Source organism: Battus philenor, unplaced genomic scaffold, assembly GCF_028537555.1.
Source record: "Battus philenor isolate CCGP_79_NKW_IND1 unplaced genomic scaffold, ilBatPhil1.0.hap1 SCAF_13, whole genome shotgun sequence".
Taxonomy (NCBI): Eukaryota; Metazoa; Arthropoda; class Insecta; order Lepidoptera; family Papilionidae; genus Battus; species Battus philenor.
Window position 1 is genome coordinate 10,592,058 of NW_027181675.1, and position 20,604 is coordinate 10,612,661.

Consider the following 20,604-nt stretch of genomic DNA (forward strand, 5'->3'; position numbering starts at 1 on the left):
GATGATGACACATATAATTACAAAAAATCTTTAGCCGGCAATAGTGACTCCGATTCGTCTTTTTAAGTGAAAAAAGAGAAGACAAATTAACACGGTTAATTTTCAACCTTGTGAAAGATATCGTATAAATCACTGGAAATAGGAAAAAGGCAGATAATTGAATAAACTTGTAATTTTATCATGTTTCAAATATTTTACGCGTTTTCAAACATTTGCCAAGATCCGCGTTGCATGTTATAACTCTCTTTAACTTTAATTACTTCTTTAAAAATTTAAATGTAATTTCATATTTAACTAATTACATTTGACAAAATGTTTATTTCATATTGTTAAATAGATTTATTAATTATGTGATTTTTTCAATATAATGAATCTGTTAAAAACGCCTCATTTTTTAGCCTTTTCCGATTGTAATTTACAAATCTGTAGATAGTTGTCAATGTCAACCAGAATTTTATACACCTGTCAAGTTGTCACTGCTATGCTGTACAAATTATAAGTTTAGACAATATGTTTGAAGCAAATTTATTGTGTTAAATAATTATTTACCGTAACAATTATTTTTTCATTTATATTTGGTACAAGGTGATGCTTCAGAAAAAATGTCCGAAGAGGAAAGTGTGGATATTGAGCAGGAATTATTGGATCTGTTAACGAATGTTCAACCAAATTTACAAGATGTTATCAAAAGGGTAAACATCTACAAATTTTCGATTATTTCTGACACTTTCATTTGATTACATTACAGGATATTTTTGTACATCTGACATTGAAATTATTTTTGAAAGTTTTTTTGTAGAACTTCTGTATGTTAATAAACAAAATGATTAAATATGTTGTTTGTTTTCAGAGTTTCACAAATGTTGTGTTGCAGCAAACAAAAAATGGTGAACAAATTAAACCTGATGTTTTAGAAGACACTTCATACTTTGCTAAAAACACTCAAGTGTAAGTTTTTTGTTGACTGCAACTACACTCATTCTGCAGACATTGATTTCCAAACACAAGTTTTGAAGAAGGCAAAATTCACCACAGACTAGTTTATTTTGATTCATCTAGTTTATATCTTTAATGCTTCAGAAAATTCAATACAAATATATGTGCTGATGTAGAACTTCATATCCGTAAAACTAAGAGAGGATAATCATTGTGGATGTATGTACACTGTGTAAAAGATAAAATATTTGGCATGTAGTGGGTCTTATAATCATAAAATTTATTTAGCACTAAAGTTATAGAAACTTGATCATGCAAGTTTGTGCTCATATTACAATTAGAAATAACATAGTAATAATTTATAAATTCAAATGTATAGTTATTGTAGATCAGCTCTTTAGTAATTATTTGCATATTTACTGTAATATGTATTAAAATATTCTCCATGTGTCATAGTTAGTATTTGACCACTAACCTAGATTTTATAAATTGAAAAATCTTATTTATTTTCAGTAACCTTACAAGATTAGAACTACTCAAGGCTCCTACATTCCACTTGCAAAGTTTATCACTAGATCTCAAATCAATGGCACTAAGTTTAAGATGCTCTCTTGGAGAAGTCAGTGTGAAAGGTCTTTACAGTGCTTTTAATGAAAATCTGTACAATTTGATACCTGTGATGTCAGAGGGCCATGTTCTGTAAGTATTTCATTTAAACCTTAGTATATTTATTAATACTATTTAAAAACATTTTGAAAGTCTGGATAATATAAAAAAGGTAATAATTGTTTTTAGGTCTGCACAAAAAGGATTTGGTATTTATGATTGATTGTTTTTTTTTTAAATAAATTGTTTTATAGAACCTTCTAAATAGTTTATGTTAACAGCTTTAAGATGGTGATGAGCATAAGATCACTTAATTTTTATTTTCTAATAGAGTATAAAAAGGTTTTAAAACAACAGATTAGACATTTGTAATTGTATTAAATTTTTAAGTATATGATTGTCATTAATTTTGTAAACTAATCTTGTGCTATATATAATAATGCTATATATTAATTGGGGTAAATTATTCATAGATGAAAACCATATATGTTTGCATAAAGTACACTGCTTTATATTTGTGTAAAGATTGGCCTATATTCTGCCATAACTCTTATACATTATCATATATACATGTCTTATACATTATTATTAATTTAATTCATTATATACAGATTCAGTAATAATGATAGTTTTATAAAAGTTAGTTTAAATAAAAAAATGCAGTGATTTGTACTTTTCAGGTGATTACACTGAGCTGATCATATTTCAATAGACTCTAATTAGCCATTGCTTATGGAAGTATGCCTTCAGCTGCTCACCGTGACTCTTATCTGTCTAATTAAATTTGATAATTTAATCATTATATGTTGGTAAAATTAAGTGGCAATAGGCACACAGACAGAGAGATATTCACACACTAGGTGTACATTTAACCTTTTTAGGTTTGTTGAAAGATGCTGCTGGCTGATTCCAATTGGTCATGTTGGAAACTTATGAAGGAGGTCCATCTCCAGCTGTGGTTATGGAGCATACCTAAATCAGTGGTTAATTTTTATTCCCTACACTTTTAATATGAACAAACTATTGATATATGTGCTAATTTGCTCTAATATTATATCATAGATTTCTTTTCTTTCTTTAATTTACACTTTGTTTTTAATTATGTTGCTATCAAACTAAAATTACCTTTTTATTTTACAATAGTGTTGATTTACATTATAATGTTTGCTAGCTACTCCTATTTATAACCAAGTCCATTCTATCTAATTTATTATTACCATAAATTAAAACAAATTTCAGAATATCTTTATCGAACATGACTGCCGATGTGAACACTGGTCTAGTCATGGAGGATGACGCATTTTCTTTCATTAACCCTGGAATCGATTTTATACATGATGAAGTTATAGTAAAGGTAATTCTAATTTCTATAAAATTATCACAACCTTACAAAGCTTTTAGCATTGTTGTGGGGTAACATTAACTTTTTTTTTACATATTATTGGCATATTTTCATTGGTTGTTTGTGTTCATATTCAGAATTCATAAACCATTTCTTCACATATAACAATACTTGTAAACTAAGTTCCCCTACCAAGTTTGCTTAACAACAACAGATAAATTTAATTATTTGGTGACTATAGACTCCCCGCATGTTGTATGCTGATTGAACTGCAATAATAATAGGGAAATGGGCTATAATATTTACAACTTTAAATTTTATATGGAGTAAACAGAATCCAAAATGAAGGTTATTTGTCCCAGGGATAATTGGAGAATATTATATACCTTCCAAATGTCTAAATCTATTTTTATCCAATTTACTTTCATATCAATCCTTAATGGTTATTAATATAGTGTATACACCTGTTGAACATTGATTGCACACCAATAATTTTATAACCATGGGTCTTAAATATTAACCAATCACTGATAATAAGCTCTGTTGTGGATATTCATTAATAAATAGTTCATTAACCATTTTGAATTTGATTTTTCAATTAACACAATAATTTTAATTCTATAACTACTCATTACCACAAATACTGTAACGTCTTTGGAATATTAGAAAATTCCCAAAAAATATTATTATGCAATGAGTTTGTTTGTATTAAAAGAAATTTACTTCAATTGTGAAAACCATGAACAATCATTACTTGTTTATTTAAAAGACGTCTCGTCAATTTCTCTGTAAAGGTCACAGCCATTTGTCTATGTATTAGTCTCGGAATTTTTTAATTTGTAGTCCAAGGACTTAAACTTTAACAATTGAATAATTAATTACTACAATTATATGAGATGTATTTCTATTTTAGTTATCTTGGCCATCACCACAAAGAAACGGCGGATACGAATTTACTACAACAGAACAATTAGCTAAACATATAGGTGAGAAAAGTTCAATAGAGAATTCATTCGAAATAATTATAGACTGTGTGATACCATTTAGGAGTTGCTTTTGAAACACGAACTGAGTTAGTGACTCGTCCAATATAATTTATAAAGTAAAATTATCTTAAACCTTTTAAATATTCCACACCATGGTTGTATGAAACCCTATGAGAAGCCATTAACAAATAATACTGATACTTATAAAGTATTTAATTTTATTATAAAAAAAAATATTTATATTATGATGAATATTAAAAATGGTAATGTTTCCAGACGACCTTCCCCTCACTGCGGCCATATCGTTACCCCTGTATGCCTTATTGAGGCAGAAGCTGCAAAGGCATCTCAGTCAGGTCCTGCGACGAGCCACCAGCGTCTCTGATGTCGTTTATTCCAACCCTAGTTTACTTGAAGTCTACAGGTGATACAGTACTTTAACTATAATTTCAAATTGTATAGGTTAAAGAAATATTTTTTCTTTGTATTAGATTAGGTAACACATTGTATTTTTTTCCAAAGGTCAACAGATGGGGAGACTTATAATAATATATTTAGATTTATAGTAATATCCACGGTGATTTTTCAACCCATAATACGTTGCAACAAATTGCTATTAAAGGCGTCTCATAAGATAAACCGTCGACCTTGTTAATACAGTCGTAAGGTGCTGGAAGCTGGCCCCTTCCATCCGGTCCTATTGGAAATTTGTATGTAGACTTTTTTCCAACTGTTACAATGATGATAATGTAATAGTTAACCACTTCGGCCACTAAGACATGCCCATGGACAAGTATCAACTTTAGTCGACAACCAAGAACTTTTAAACTATCTCTGCAACTACAGTGTGCTATAATTACATTAGATGAAAGGAATGCATTAATTCATGTTATTATTATTATTCAACGGCACTGCTATTCTATTCCCGAGGACTGCACACACTTTGTCTAAAGATTAAATCAGATTTCGCTAAAACCTTTATTGTAATTATGGTTTCCCAGAAATTAAGGTCAAGTTGTAGTGAATAAACACCCAAAAAAATGTATGTAAAAATAAATGATTTTAAAAAATCTATTTAGTTGTATATGATGTATAAATATTATCAGTCATAGTTAAAACTGTTATTAGATCTCTCATTCAATTATTATACTACACAGTGTATGACATAAAAAACTAATTAAAATTTAACACAATGAAAAAACATATTTTTTCCAGTTCTGTTGTAACGTTATCGCATTATTATCAATAACGCTTGCCGTCCCACATCGTTATTCAAGCGTTAAGTCAGTCGATTTCACTTTGCAGGTCGATGGTGGGTGAGTTGGCGCGAAATGGTAACAGAGTGGTAGACATGGTGCTGATAAACATGAGGAGAACGCTACTGCAGACGTGCCGAGAGGTTTTGGAGTTACCGCCGGTTCACGCCACCTTCATGCACAAGGTTATAACTCTAATAATAATCATTTATTTTCCCCATAAAGGTTTTACATATAATCATCATCATTATGAGAATATTACACAGTAAAGTTTGATGTCACTAACTTAAACTTAACTCAGTAAAAGGAGATCCGTAAAAAACTTAGTCGATTGCTCAGCAGATTGGCAAATAAAAGTGGTAGTGGCCGGCCTTTGGGTCCTGGAGTGAAGACCACGGGCTGGCAAGCGCAACGTAAGACGTTCACTAGGATAACAGACGACCTTATTAAGTTCGTCGGAAGTCGCTGAACACGGGCCATTTCCAACCGATTCAGTCGGGAAGTCCATATATAACAGTGGACATCTTACAGTTAAAATGGTGATGACAATAAATATTTATATGACAAAAATAATGAAGCATAAAGATCGCACTTTCCTGAAAGAGAAAAAAAAATAGTAAATCGTCTACATATAGTTTATTCTCCCAAAGTGTTTTTGCTTCCATCATAAGTAGACTTTAAAAAATAATAAATATTTATAAATTATTATTTAATTTGTAGTTATTCGGTATTGTGTAATCAGACATATTTCTTGTTCATATATCAAGTCAAAAAAAATCTTTTTATTTTGCCTAATTAATGCTGTAGATCTTTCTTGTTCTTACCACCGAAAGACGTCCACTGACATATCCATTAAAAAAATATCAAAGAACGCCACCACTATGAGCGATTCTATGTTTCCACGTCCAGCGACTTAAACTCATCGGTGTCCACCTAGTGGGGGCCGCGTCTACCGGCTCATAGTTGCCACTCGAGTACCTTTCGGCCTCAACAGCCTTCGATTGCATGAGCAATGTGCTCCGCCCACCACCACGGTAGATGAGCAATTCTTCGAGCTATGTCGGTAACCTTCGTTTCTCTGCGGATCTCCATGTTTCTGATTGAATCTGACTGCGAATCTCTGAGCATAGCCCCCTTTATTGTTCTCTGAGTAATGTAGAGCTTTCTTATAAGGCCCACCGTAAGCGACAACTTCTCCGATCCGTACGTGAATACTGGAATGCTGGAGATATTTGGTATTAATCATGCATGCAACCCATGTTATTTTATGTTTTTTTGTATAAAATCCAGATCGGAGCAATATCGTTTGTTGGTAAATTCGAGACGGACACGGGATGGGTGAAAAACTTGGCCACAATAAACAGAATTAACGACGTCAGCATCATTAAATCGGATCCCATGAAAACTAGTTTCAGTGTAACGCTCAAGATAAAAGACCTGCAGGTAAAAAAATTATTTCTATTGTTTAACATATACAATCTTTCAGAGCAACTACATGCATGTGTGTAAGACATGAAAAGAATGTCAAAAGAGCTCAATTATATAGAAGCTAGAATTTTCAATTCAACTTAAACCACAGATAATTCCAAACGCGCTCTGGCCAGTGAAGAACCCACAACAAACATAGACAGATTTTTTATGATCAAATTATTCCCAAGCTTTATTATTACTTAGAGAATCTATAACGTATCCATTTTAAACAATCTATGCACCCGCCCGACCAATTTTATATCAGAAAATGCACAACTGGGCTTATTAGTTACTGATAACGAGTTAAGGATGCGTTTACATATATTGTACGTCTGCCGTTGATAAGGATGCTCTAACTTGGATTGTTCCTGTATGCAATTAGACTATTTGTGTTTAGTTTGATTTGTATTTAACTTAAAATTTAGCTTGTAATTGCATTTATTACGGAGTTACGAGTAAATTATTTATTGATACCGAATTAATAATATCTAAAACAATAGCACTAATTGCTTTAAAAAACCGTGACTAGTAAATTGCAAAACAAAGTAACAAAGAGGATGATTGGGACAGCATTTTGCGATAATCAAGAATACAATAAAAAACAATATTAGTTGCGCCGCCTAATAAAAAAGTAGCCGCATGTAAACACAATCTCAATATGTTAACAATCTCTGACACTCATTAAATTCACTTGTCTCTCACTTGTTGAAAAATTTTATTTAAAAATACTTATCTTTTTATTATCTATTGAATTTAAAGATATTCTTTAAAGAGTTTTTCGTTTCTTGGTTCATATTTAATTTTAACTACATTATGTAAACATAATTTTTTTTTGTATTTTATCATTTTATATTCGTTTCGTCATTAGTTTATCTAACTTTAAGGTAAACATAATTAAAGTTATGTTTTGTTCTTTCGTACGGAGTATCGTGAAATATGCATCTTAGATTTGGAACTTAAATACAATAGTTATGAAGATAGAATTGAGTACATTTATGGCAGATTACTACCTTATGTTCAATATAAATGTGGTATATATGACAATGATTATCTCAATCGATGTAAACTTCACCATCTATTGCTCTTTGAGTAAGGCGTGGTAAATTGGCTATCCTACCTACCATATATTTGGATAAAATTTTTAAAAAGCTCTGTCGTTGGTCCCAAACTCGTTAGATCTATACATATACATGTTCCATCTTTTCGGCAAAGAAATCTTAAGTGATTCTTTGTTCTTTATGGTCCAGGACGGACACGTTAAGGAATTTAATTTTGACATATTTAGTATCAATCCATTTGCGTTAAAGCGCAAATAGAAATAGAAGGACGATTTCTTTGGCTCTCAATTTTTTTCTTAAGATTTGTAATTCCTTTATACCTCCACACTACCTAAATCATGCTAAAGGTGACTAAACTTGCGATGACCCCTTGTTGTGTCGTATTGCCTTTTATAAATAAAATAAAAATAAAAAATAATATTTATATCAGAAAAATATATCTCAATAATACCTAGTACCATTATTTCCGCCTCCCTAATACATATTATATGTCTTCAAGTAAAGCAGTTCTGTTTTTAAATATCGTGTATAAATCGCACAGATTGGGTACGATGAGTACCGAATGCGCGCGATGGGTGTGTCATGCGTGGGTCGGCTGGCAGCGGCGTTCGCGGACTGCGCCCTGCACCTAGCTCTGTCCGTGGGGCTGCTACACTGGGAGCCCTACGCGCAGCTCGACGGCCTTCAGCTCCACCACATGCAGTAAGTCTACGTTCAAAACAAATAAATATTAATTTGTTTATTTCACACAACAATAATATAAAACTATAAGAAATGAATTAAAACCGAAAACAAAATGCTAAACTAAAACAGTATATTACAAAAAGGGTACTGATTATTATAATTTCAACCACCATAATTCTCTTCTCATAACCCGAAAGATACCCTTTGCAAAGTATAGGTCTCAAAGATCGCCACGTACATGTACACATCATATAAACAAATGAATAGATACTTCGAACAGAATCTTCTTTATTGCACATTAATGATAAATTAAAAGTGAATAATTAGCAATTACTTAGCAATAAGCAGGCGTTATTCTAGATTTCTCTACGAGATTAAATCCACAATAAGGATTTGCAAGTTTAAATCACAGTGGGCAAACAACGTAGCGCGATGAACAAGAAGCTTTATGATGGTGAAGATATTGACACAAGCACAGTGTACGTCTTAGACCAGTGTAGCATATAGAATATTCAATAAAGTCATTATAGCATAATGGGTCAGTAGTTACGGATACATAGTTAAATTAACATATTGTCAACAGACAATAGGTTCCACTATTACCATCAATGAACGCCGGTTACGGTTACGCTCTAGATAGCAAAATCCACTCAATCCTTACAATGATGATTACTTATGCTTTATTTACAAGAGAAATTGTTGTATGTAATTCTATGTAAGGTATAGTTCATCATTATCATTATGTCAACCGATAGACGTTCACTGTAAGGCATGGGGTTCCTCCAAAAGCCGTCACGGTGACGGAACTTGCGCTGCCCGCATCCAGTGACTTCCCGCGACCATGACTACGTCATCTGTCCACCCCGTGGGCGGCCCACTCCGCGTTTACCGACTCGTGGTCGCCACACAAGAATCTTGTGGCCCTATCAGCCATCGGTTGCACGAGCTATATGCCCTTCTCACTGTCTCTTCAGACTAACAATTCTTCGGGCTCCGTCGATGACCTTGGTTCTTCTACGGATCTCCTCATTTCTGATTCGATCTCGCAGCGAAACTGAGCATAGCCGTATCTACCGCTCCCCTGGCGTGTACATCGTGGTTCCACCTACCCATAATATAGTCACTTAGCAAAAAATGTATATAGGTCAATGGATATGCACGTGACGGGGTTGGGTCCAATGAGTGGTGCGGTGCCGTTGGTGGCAGCGTGGGCGCGAGGGGCTGGCAACGCTCACGCTGTGCCTGCACTAGTAGCCCAGCTCAATCATGAACTGCACACAGCGCTCGCCGAACTGCCTCTCTGGGATCTGCTGCACGGCAAACAATGACGACCAAACCATGGTAACATACAAAGCAAATAGAAACAAAGCACAGAAATTCCTCTGAATTTTTTTTAACTTTTTGGGCACTAAACACATGCAACTGAAACGGCCTATACGAAGACGGAATAATTTTATTCTACAGGGAAATGTATATTTTAAACTATAATATTTTTTTCTTTCAGGTCTTTATTTTTAATTTATGGTTTTATACTTGTTAGGAAAGATCAATCAGCGTAAACTGTTGACAAGATCTTGTCTCCAGATAAAACGCCAATCTGCAGAATAATCTAGCCGCTTTTAATTTTTGTTTTGATAAACCAGCACTTTATAGAAAATTTCAGTTTCAGTTGTAACAACATTGGCTCTTTAGTTACATTGTTATTGTTAATTTTGCGTATTAAAATTATTTATAATAAATTTCGAAAAATTATTATGTGTAACAGTAAATTTTCCAATATTAAATTTACATCAATTTTACAATGAATAATAGAACCAAATTTGAAATTGAAATTCGAAAAATACGTCAGATGTGTATCTTGTCCTTTCGTCATACAGCCCAAAAAGTTAACGATCATACAGATATCTAAGCTATCTGTACCGTTACCTGAAATCAGATGTAGATTGTAGAGAGATCATCCCTTCAACAGAAACCGATATGCGTTTTCATAAAATTTATTTTTAAGACAATAATTATATTTACAAAGAAAATCCTATAAGTATACAAACAAAAGAGCAACACAATGTCGAGTCGGCCAATCAGTCCTCGCGGGGACTTGCGACAGTAACAGGTAGCTGTGCGAAAGAGAGATCCCACTTCGTATATTTTATTTGCATTTTGTGCACAGCAGTCTCGACGCGCCGTTAGGATGTCTTATGCAATTGCTTATCAAATGCATTCAAGGTGTAAAAGGTTAACTCGAAAATGTCAATCTATAAAAAAAATTACGATCGCTGGCCAAACACTCAAATAATTTCTTCATGTCACAGGGTAAAGTATTAAAATAAGTTGATGCTATCTATATAAATAATAAATAAAATTATGGAGTACAGTCTATGTACATATTATTGCTTTAAATATAAGATTTTTAAATGTAACATTTGATATTACTTGTCATTTTTAGTCCCATTAATTCTGATCTTGCAATTTCAATAACTAAAGTTATTGGTAAATCATTCAGAACAAATTTCGTCTTCAACATCATAACTGATAAGAATCTTGTTTAAAAATATGTATAATTCTTATATCATCCATTAAAAAGTCTTTGGTTGTATATTTATTTAAAATAGTAATATATTTAAGTGATTATATTTTAGTAGAGAAGGTTGTCAAAGTTGCTTGTTGGTAAACTTTACTGTACTACTGTTGTTAAGACGTCCATTTTGTTTTCGTATCTGAAACTTACTTGTGATTTGTGTTGTGAAAAAATAAAAATTACTAAAAAATCCAATAATAATATCTATTTTAAAATTAAAATAAATACATCACACCATCCCATTGATTTCTACGAGTATGATTATGTACGAACATTAAGCAATTGTCAATTCCGGCCAATTTAGGTTAAATTGCTGTTTAGAACATATATAACTTAAGTGTAAAGAAATAAATTTTATTATTGTAACACCGCTCTAAGACAAAAACACGCGCATATATGTGTCAATTAATATATATTTATATAATATACACTTGTTAACTATCACTAATTGAAATGAATTAATGTCATCTATGATTACAGTTTGTTAGATATTTATTCAAGTAACATAAAATGTATAATGACTGATATTATAATAATATACTTATTTCTGTTGTATTATAGTGCCACCGATACCGCTATACCGCGCTTTAGGTTTCGCGCGGCGAGAGGGAACGGGGAAGTATCGGTCAACGCTCGTGGCAGCGTTACTCATGCCCCTTTTTTTACTCAACTCCCACCTCGCCGCACTTTCCTAGACGCGGTACAACGATTTCGGTAGAAATATGTATATTAATGATTGGAAATCTACAGAGAATGGTCATGGTCAGGTGGCGCGCATATTGCTGTTGTATTAGAGGCTTATGTATTACAATACCCTATTTGTTTTTGTTGTTAGAGAAAGTATATTCGAGAACATTGTCCAAAAGTTATGCTATGAAGTTATGGAGGTGGCTTAAATGAGTTTCTACCTGATAGATAACTAAATGAACTATTATCGAAATTTCCTGAACGGTTTTTGTTTCTGTCCTAGGATTTTTTAGAAAAAAAAAACATTTTTCCTCACTAAGCAAACTATAGATAAACAGCAATAGAAAATTCAAATGCATATTCGAATGCATATTCTACTGTTTGTTAACATGCTGACGAATTTACTAAAATAAAATAATTGTATATACACTTTAAATTATTTGAAACTACCGATAATTATAGAAATTTTACATTAAATTTATTAAAACATGAAAATGTCTTTATATTTTGTGTAGTTCATAATCAATGGTAAGATTAAAACATTGTTAATTCCTATTAATATGTTGTTACCTTAGTTATAGAAGTGTAATGAGCAATAAAGTTATGTCATAAGCTATATATTATCAGAAAGCTCAATGCAAATCTTCGATTAAATTAAAAATTATTTGTTATGAAGTATAAAGAATGTATAAAAGAAATTCAATAGAAATCCTTTGACATGTTTTTCAATGTTACTTTAAGTTTTTTTGTTTGTTATTTGCACAATATCTTTAATTTGTAATTTACATCATTATACTGTATAGAATCATTAAAGTTTTTGATTGTTTATGTACTATTGGTTGTGAGAGCCTCGACTCTTGAGACTGTTGTAAATTATGTTTTTTTTTTTCTTACACATGTTTAATAAATTTTCTTTATTTCCAATTACTTGTGTTTTTTTGTTGTATCACTTCTTCCTGCAATTTAAAAGTATACCAATAAACATTTTAAAAAAAGACACGTGAACCACATAAATATATATTTTTTTTTAATTAGAACTGGTCAATTTTGTATCTAGAAGTTGGTAGTCTGAGAAATTCTCTTTACAAAGTCCACAGCAATATATAGTCCGAGTTTAACAAGAAATGGCAAAAATATTGACAAAGATAACAATAAGCTAAGAATACCGAAGAAACTGGGCTTCAAAACCAGAACCATGTATAAAAATATTATTTATTTAACAATTTAGCAATCATCATCTGACATTATTTTTGATCACAATGGGAAAATGAGCCTCATTAGTTTCAAGGTCACTCAGAGAGCGATTCTCGCTTCTCTGTGAGATCAAAACAGGAATAAGGAGATCCACAAATGAACTAAGGTCACCACACCAACATAACTCGAAGAATTGGTCGTCGGAAGTTGCAGTGGGTCAAGGTCTCGGGATGTCCCTGGATACGGGTGATCATGGCGAGCTTTGGAGTAGACCTATGACTTGCAATGAGCATCTATCTATGTGATAGATAAGTTGTGCATTTTCTGTTGTGAATTCTCTCCACTGGTAATAGGAAAGTATACCTTTATGGTCATCAAGTAAAAGACATTTTCAATAACAAAAATATTGTTGTAAGTTTGCATGTAAAACTTTTTTTCAACTTTTTTATGATCATGATTTTCATTTATTATCTTTTCGATATTCTGACAACAGACTAAACTTTTAACGTAACTGACCGTGTCATAATTAATTTGAGACTCACATGACACTTTTATCAACTTTTTTATTATTTTTTGTTATTTTTGATTTATATACACATGAATTATACTTATAAGTTAATATCGTGCTTATATGAAAAAAGTAATCGTTCGGACAATCTCCGACGAAGAATATTTGTATCCATTGAGGAAAGGACAAAAGACTTTTGGAACAAAGTATATGCTTAGAACATACTTTGTACATATAAATATATATATTTGGAGTATGTAATAGAGTAAGTCATAAAACATTCTATAAATATATTTAGTATAAGTATCTTGAGATTCTGGAGCAGAAACCACGAGCCGGGACGCTCATCGCAGAGCATACACCCACAAGATGGGAGGACTACTTTGTTATGGTCGTCTTAAGACCCTGGATGCAGGTCGCTTCCAACTGGTCCCATTATAAATATATGGGGAAGCCTATGTCCAGCGGAGGGCATTCTATGTCTTAATTGATGATGACGAATCAAGAAAATAAGCATTTGTAAAATTTGTTCCCGTTTAGTAATACTAAAAAACGTTATATTATTATTTAGTTTTGAGAACACGACAAACTAAGGCACTGTGTGCTTCATGTGCCTTATTTATCGACTGACTTTTAAATTGACACATATTATTTAATGGATCACATATGCTTATAATAATATTTTAAAATCCGATCGTTTTTATTATCTATTTTACTTTAAACATCTTTTTGGAGAATGATAGCCACGTCGTACAGAAAACGCGAATTTCTGCTAATACTTAAAAATATATATAGCCTACAATGTCGCAGGTCACAGGTATTTTTTTAATTTATTTTGAAGTTACAAAACATAATAACAGTTGCACTATTTAAAGTAATCGTTTGTGTTAGTTCTCCCATTCACGTGAATTATAAACTACACATTGTTAATATCATTTCACAATTAAAAAAGTTATTTTAATTCTTAATAAATCCTTGGACATCTGGAATATAACCACGCCCTTATATGTGTGGTTAATATACTCTTTATTCTAGTCTGTAATTGCGTAACCAAGTTACACTTGTACAATGTGATGGTTTTTAGTAGTAAAATTTAATTTTAATAAAAAAAGAAAATATTTTTTACGTTCAATCAAAAGGTACTTTGTTTTCGGATAAAACGCTATCATTCACAACTTGCGATGTCTCTGCCTTTTATGATAATTTCGATTTACTATTTCAAAAAAATTTAAAAATTATAGTTTGTATATGCTTTACAGGTTCTATTAATATAGTATGGGTATAGTTTCGTCTACGTTTCTCGGCATACAATTGTGTTTGAGCAGGTACCTAAAACATTCAATAATCATTTTTTTATTTTCTCCAACATTAGCCATAAGTTTATAAGTACATTAAAAGCTCTTTATTCATGGCGTTTTGTTTTAAAAATATGATATCGCGAATATAGAAACCGTGAACATGGAATAGTAATTTATATGGAATCATAAGGGATACGTTCCTAAATGACAAAATAGACAAAACAAATATAATAAAAAAAAAACAATTTAATTGAAGTTTTTGAACATTTTAATTAAATATCTTAGTTCTGAGACAATGGTTTAAAGACCTTTGTAATTTTCTGTTACTTGACGGTTTTTAAAATATCCTTTAACGCACTAGTCGCGTTACCAATTTGCCTCTTAAAAATAAGACATCGTTCTAAAGACGGATTAATATAACTTTCACTAAGAATTTTTTTAATTAAATGTGACTTTTGCAGTGCTTGTTAGAGCCTCTTCTTCAATGGGCTGTGAATTTAACATTTTTAAAACGCCTTTTTGTTATTAGTCCATTTGACGGCATTTCCAAGGGATATTGGGTTGGATACCTATTAGAATCCTTTCATTATTATGTATTTACTTATTAGATCCGCGAATAAAGGAATAGAGTCGCATATTTTAAATCCGAATAGTGAAAAGGCGAATGAAGGAAGCGTGAATAACGAACTTTTATTGTATAGCAATCCGACTTTTAGTGTTGTAGAAAGGTATTTTACGTCCATTTTTAACCACATTTTTAACCTTGACGGTTACATCTAAATGAAATATTATTGGTTACTCTTATCAATTTATCGATAACACACGCCGACCAAATTTTTTCGTAATCCATACAACATCATAAATAAATAAAATTTATTGATGCTCGTTACAACCCACAAATTTTGCAAAATAATTTAGTTATTAGATGTTAAAACATAACAAGAAAAAACCTCATCAATTTATCAAATACAGAGATATATAGTTTTAACAATTAGTAATATTTTATTTTAGATTTATAAATAGAGTAACAAGAAAATCTGCTTTAATTTCAGGGTATCTAATTGGGGACTCTGTGCATTCATACTGTCGGGAATGATGTTGGTAATGTTACTGTTATTAATTTATGGCATGACTATAGGATACCATACGGCTCAAACAGAACTGGTTGAATTTTCAAGTAAGTATTGTAGCTGCCATACGACATAAGTACACACATATCGCACTCTGTTAACCTGCGTTTCCCAACCGACGGCGCACTGAGGGAAGTCAACTCCCTTTTTTTTCCCCTTTTCACAATCATCTTCATTGACCTGCGACACGTTAATCGGACATAACGCTTCGAAGAGCGCTGCTACAGGACATCGTACTGTGACAAATATTGTCACAACAAACAGCGTGCCAGTCGACACTATGTTGTGAGCGAGTAGGCAGACCGGGATGCCGGCTGCGCAAAACCGGGCAATGTGGAAATCTGTGAGAGAGGCCTCTATACCTTGCAATGGGCGTGTGATCTAAAATGTTTTCATGGAGTTTTACATCTCTCAGTTTCTCACTTTCTTCTATTATTAACCAGTTTAATATTATGTCTAAGGCATTAATTTTTGGTTCTACGACCTTAACTGTGTTTGTTAAAATTTTCAGTGAAATCACGTGGCTTAAAAAAATACACAAAATACGAGGGACCATTCAGGCGCGCTACTATGGGGTTAGAGCAGCGAGCCCAGGAGCAAGCCGTCACAGATGCATCCTCACTTACGGTAACCTACAGTACGGAATCGACAACAGAGTCTATACTTGGTAAGTAAGGCGTGCGTCTCTCTTAGACTGACGATAGTCGCGTTTGTATGCATGGAAAAGTCCTCACTGCTCATGAATTGCAATGCGGTCATAGAGTCGGTGCCTCGTCTATTTATGTCACCCTAGGTGCGCATGCTTCGCAAACTTAACATAGGCCCCTTCTAATCTCTTGCAGGTATAATTACGTAAAATTTGTTCTTAGCTGATCTCTGTTTGGTAAAAGGAATATTTCTATTAAATTACTAAATCTCTAAACCTTGTAGTTCCGAAGATATGGCGATGAGTCAGCACATGGTCAGTAATAGAAATGACTCTTCACATATATCGACAACAGTTAAGCTGCGACCCGATCGACGGCAGGATTTGATCGAAGTCGACTCCCTTTATTATACCTACGGGTGTATAGTTAACCATGGAATATTTTCAATACAAAGATTCCGGATGGAACAGCCATGCGGTTTACTTCATACAACAATATTTCAGTCCGTTAAGGGTGGTTTTTGTTTTCACTTATAAACATCTTAAATCTTAAATGCTATAAGGACGATATTAATGTAGAAGAAAATGCTATTTGTTCGTTTAATGTCTTCCACGTCATAAATTTAAGTTTATTTAATTACTTACTTTTTCTTTTTCAACAAATAAGAGTTAAAACTGGCATTTTTAACTAAAATACACCTAATAAATTAGAAATAAATGTTTCTACCTTTTATTGTATTAGGAAAATAAATATTTGACCATAAAAGTGTTTTAGTTTTCATATTAAAGATTTAAATTATTAATTATTAATAAAAATCTTAATTTTTTATTATTGTAACGCGAAGTAACATTAATAACAAACATTTGTTTTAAAAGCTGTAACTTAGATGAAGGGTAAAACCGATGTAAAAAGATCACAATTATTTATTATAATCCTACTAGGTAGATATTCTCGCGGCGTGACAAGGAAGGAGTATCGTCAGCTCCGGCAACGTTGCGATGAATGAGCGTTCTTCCAAGGCTTCCACCTCTTTTTCCATTCCTAAAACACAATACAACAGTTTCTAAACTACAGCGAACACGCCAATTTGATTTCTATAGAAAAAAATATTAGCTTATACCATAACAGAATTAACCAAAAGTCCTTAAGTTCAATTTATTGATATTTCGCGACTTATTTAATTTTATTTCAGGATTGGAGTTGTACGATACTCGGCCACCCACGGCTGCTTCTACTGCTTCGATTGAATTAACTGAGACACCGGTTTTTATACGAATCAAAGACGGGTTCGTTACAATACATTACATCTATATGTAAACATTAATTTCGTTTTATTAATTAAATAAAAACTACATAGGACTTCTACCGAAGAATCGATAGAGGCTGCAGAAGTACTTCCGAAGAAACTCATTGGAAGATTCCGCCGAGCGAAAAATATAATTTTCTTTAACAGCCCTTTCTGGCGGCCGCTCCGAAAAAATGGATAATGTAAATTTGCAACTGTTTATGGTGTCTAAATTCGCAAGGAAGCTTTGAACAGGACTTGTTTATTTATTGTTTATATAAATGTTTTCACTTTGGCGCTTTAACGCCGTATATTTATTGATATAAAGGTTTTTTTCATATTGCTTGAATTTTTATTTTAGTAACAGTCCATGCCTTGTATACTATGTAAATGCTGTATGAGAAAAATAATAATTGACAACTATAAATATATATATACGGCATATATATATATATATATATATATATATATATATATATATATGCCGTATATAACGAATTCTACAAAGTAAAAAATAAATACCGCTTACAAAATTTATGCCTATACTCTGTTTAATCTATAAATCGGTGGTCTTTAATATTTTTTTCTTTTGGCTAATTTGATAATTTATATTGTATTTTCATAATTTATATGTTATTATAATATATTCATATTATATTTAAGACCTTAACAAAAATATTGTAATGAGCTCTAATGTTATAAGTGAATAAAATACAGCAACAAATTTGTCAAAAAAATTATAAAACTTGGTAGTATACACAAATTTAAATCATCAGATACAATGCAAATTCTATTTCTGATATACCAGAAGGCCTTCTGAAAACAATTTGCTATCATCAACTGATAACACCATAGTCGTCATTTCAGTTGTCGGACATCCACTGTTTAACATAAGCTTCCTGAGATGTCTTCCAATAGAATCTGTAGGAAGCGTCCTATGCCCATCGTCCTATGTTCAGCATCCTATGTCAATCGGTCTATGTTCAGCGTCCTATGTCCATCGGTCAATTAAAAATTATTAACAAATATTCATCAATAAAATTAAAACAAATGTTCAATTATGCTCATTATATTTTATGTTAATGACAAATTTTCATTTAATGTTCCTGCAAAAACCGCATCAAAGTGCCGAATAATTAATAATATTATTTATAATAAGTTTTCCTTTTCAGTACATACTGTTATTTTATATAGTTTTTTTAAATATTTAAAATCAATTATTTGTGATAAAATATAAATGTTGTCAAAATATCAAAAAATATCGAATAATATTAGGAACTGGTTCATTTTAATACATGTAATTACGTCTGAGAAAGAAAATAAATATATTTATGACTTAAAAAAATTTACATTGTAAAATAAATATATTTTAATATTGAATATAATCTGTGAAAAACGTTATTCAAATTCTATGTTATTTTGATAGCACGTTCGTTTAGATAATAATGTTTTATTTGATGTAGCATGTAGATTAGTCAATTCTTCTTAAATTATAAGATAATTTAAGAACTTGTATATTTTACGAAGTATATGAGTACAAAGTGTATCACTCATGTTTTGGAGGATGTAAAGAGTAAATTCAAATCGGATAAGATTAGATTTAACTATACGCAGTAAACCATTTTATTGGGAACTTTATTACAAAAACGCAGCGGATTAAATTACCAGCGTGATCCTAATGAATTCTGATGACATATTCTAGAGAACAAAAGTAAGAAATATCTTCATCACTTTCTTCTTTGAAAATTCACATCCAGGTAATACATTTTATCCTTTTAAAACGTACGATGGCAAGAGTACAAATTTTTAAATATAGACACTTGTTTTAGAGTAAAGAAGTTTTTTAGTGTTCAAAATAAATATGGGTCTAATATGTTCAACGTTACTCGGCATCCATTTGTGCATGGAAAGGTAAATTCGTTCAATATTCACTTTTGATTTTAATACATAGTCCTGCATCTTTTATTGAAAATTACAACCCTGTTTATTTTTCCTGCTGACTTAAATTGAGTTGTAGGGAAACCGAAACGCTCTTAACGAATAGCATATCCTCTTTTAATATGCATAATCGTTGTCTAAATTTATTAATCCCCATCACGCGCAGAAAATGTGGCCGCTGGAACCTTAATTTTCTGAAACGGAGATTCAAGACTGGTAAGCGAATTGTAAGTCCTATTGGAAATCTATAGGGGAACCTCAAGTCTAATAGGGGATTTCCGACGGCTTAAATGATGTGTTCAAAAAAAAAGAAGAGTGTTAAAAAATCCCAGAAAAGGTTTCGTTGACTTAGATAATAATATTGTTACAGAGTTTCAAATTGGGCGCTCTGTGCGTGCATACTGTCGGCAATTATGTGGATCATGATGTTAATGGTAATCTATGGTATGACGTTAGGATATCATACGGGCCAAACGGAACTGGTCGATTTTTCGAGTAAGTGTATTTAAATTTTAATACCAATAACTCGATTTATTCATTATCTATGGCATAGTTTTGGTTAACATAACACAGTAACGTATATGCTGCGTGGCGAAAGATCCAAGATAGCACAGATAACAGAGCTGATGAGCGACAGTTTCTTGTAAAACAGAGAGGTTAGGCTAATAGGCGGCCACTGTTTTAAACTTGTTGTATTGTTAGCGTATATTATGATTTGCTGTTGGCATGCTATGCCTATTTAAGATAAATAAATAAATACATTTTCTCCATTTTCATAATGATAGTGAAGTCAAGAGGTTTAAAAAAGTACACGAAGTATGGTGGACCACTGCGAGAGGGCAATGGCACAGAACTGGAACGGCGTGCCATGGATCAACTGACTTCAACAACCCAGGACAAAGAAGTAGAAACCACCACTGCCTCTATTCTTGGTTTGTAGATATTTCTTTGTGGTATTTAATGTGAGTTTAGAATATTAGGGTTACTTTTATAGTTTTTATAGT

General features: G+C 32.0%; 1 protein-coding gene across 1 annotated transcript; it reads left to right on the top strand.

Moving 5' to 3' along the window:
• Positions 1-475: 475 nt before the first annotated feature.
• LOC137933186 (uncharacterized) lies at positions 476-12,224 on the top strand. Its single transcript, XM_068777015.1, has 10 exons — positions 476-692; positions 851-948; positions 1,450-1,635; positions 2,782-2,896; positions 3,798-3,870; positions 4,147-4,294; positions 5,176-5,311; positions 6,417-6,569; positions 8,196-8,356; positions 9,483-12,224. The coding sequence occupies exons 1-10, from the start codon at positions 603-605 to the stop codon at positions 9,664-9,666; spliced, it is 1,344 nt and encodes a 447-aa protein (XP_068633116.1). The 5' UTR covers positions 476-602; the 3' UTR covers positions 9,667-12,224.
• Positions 12,225-20,604: the final 8,380 nt, after the last annotated feature.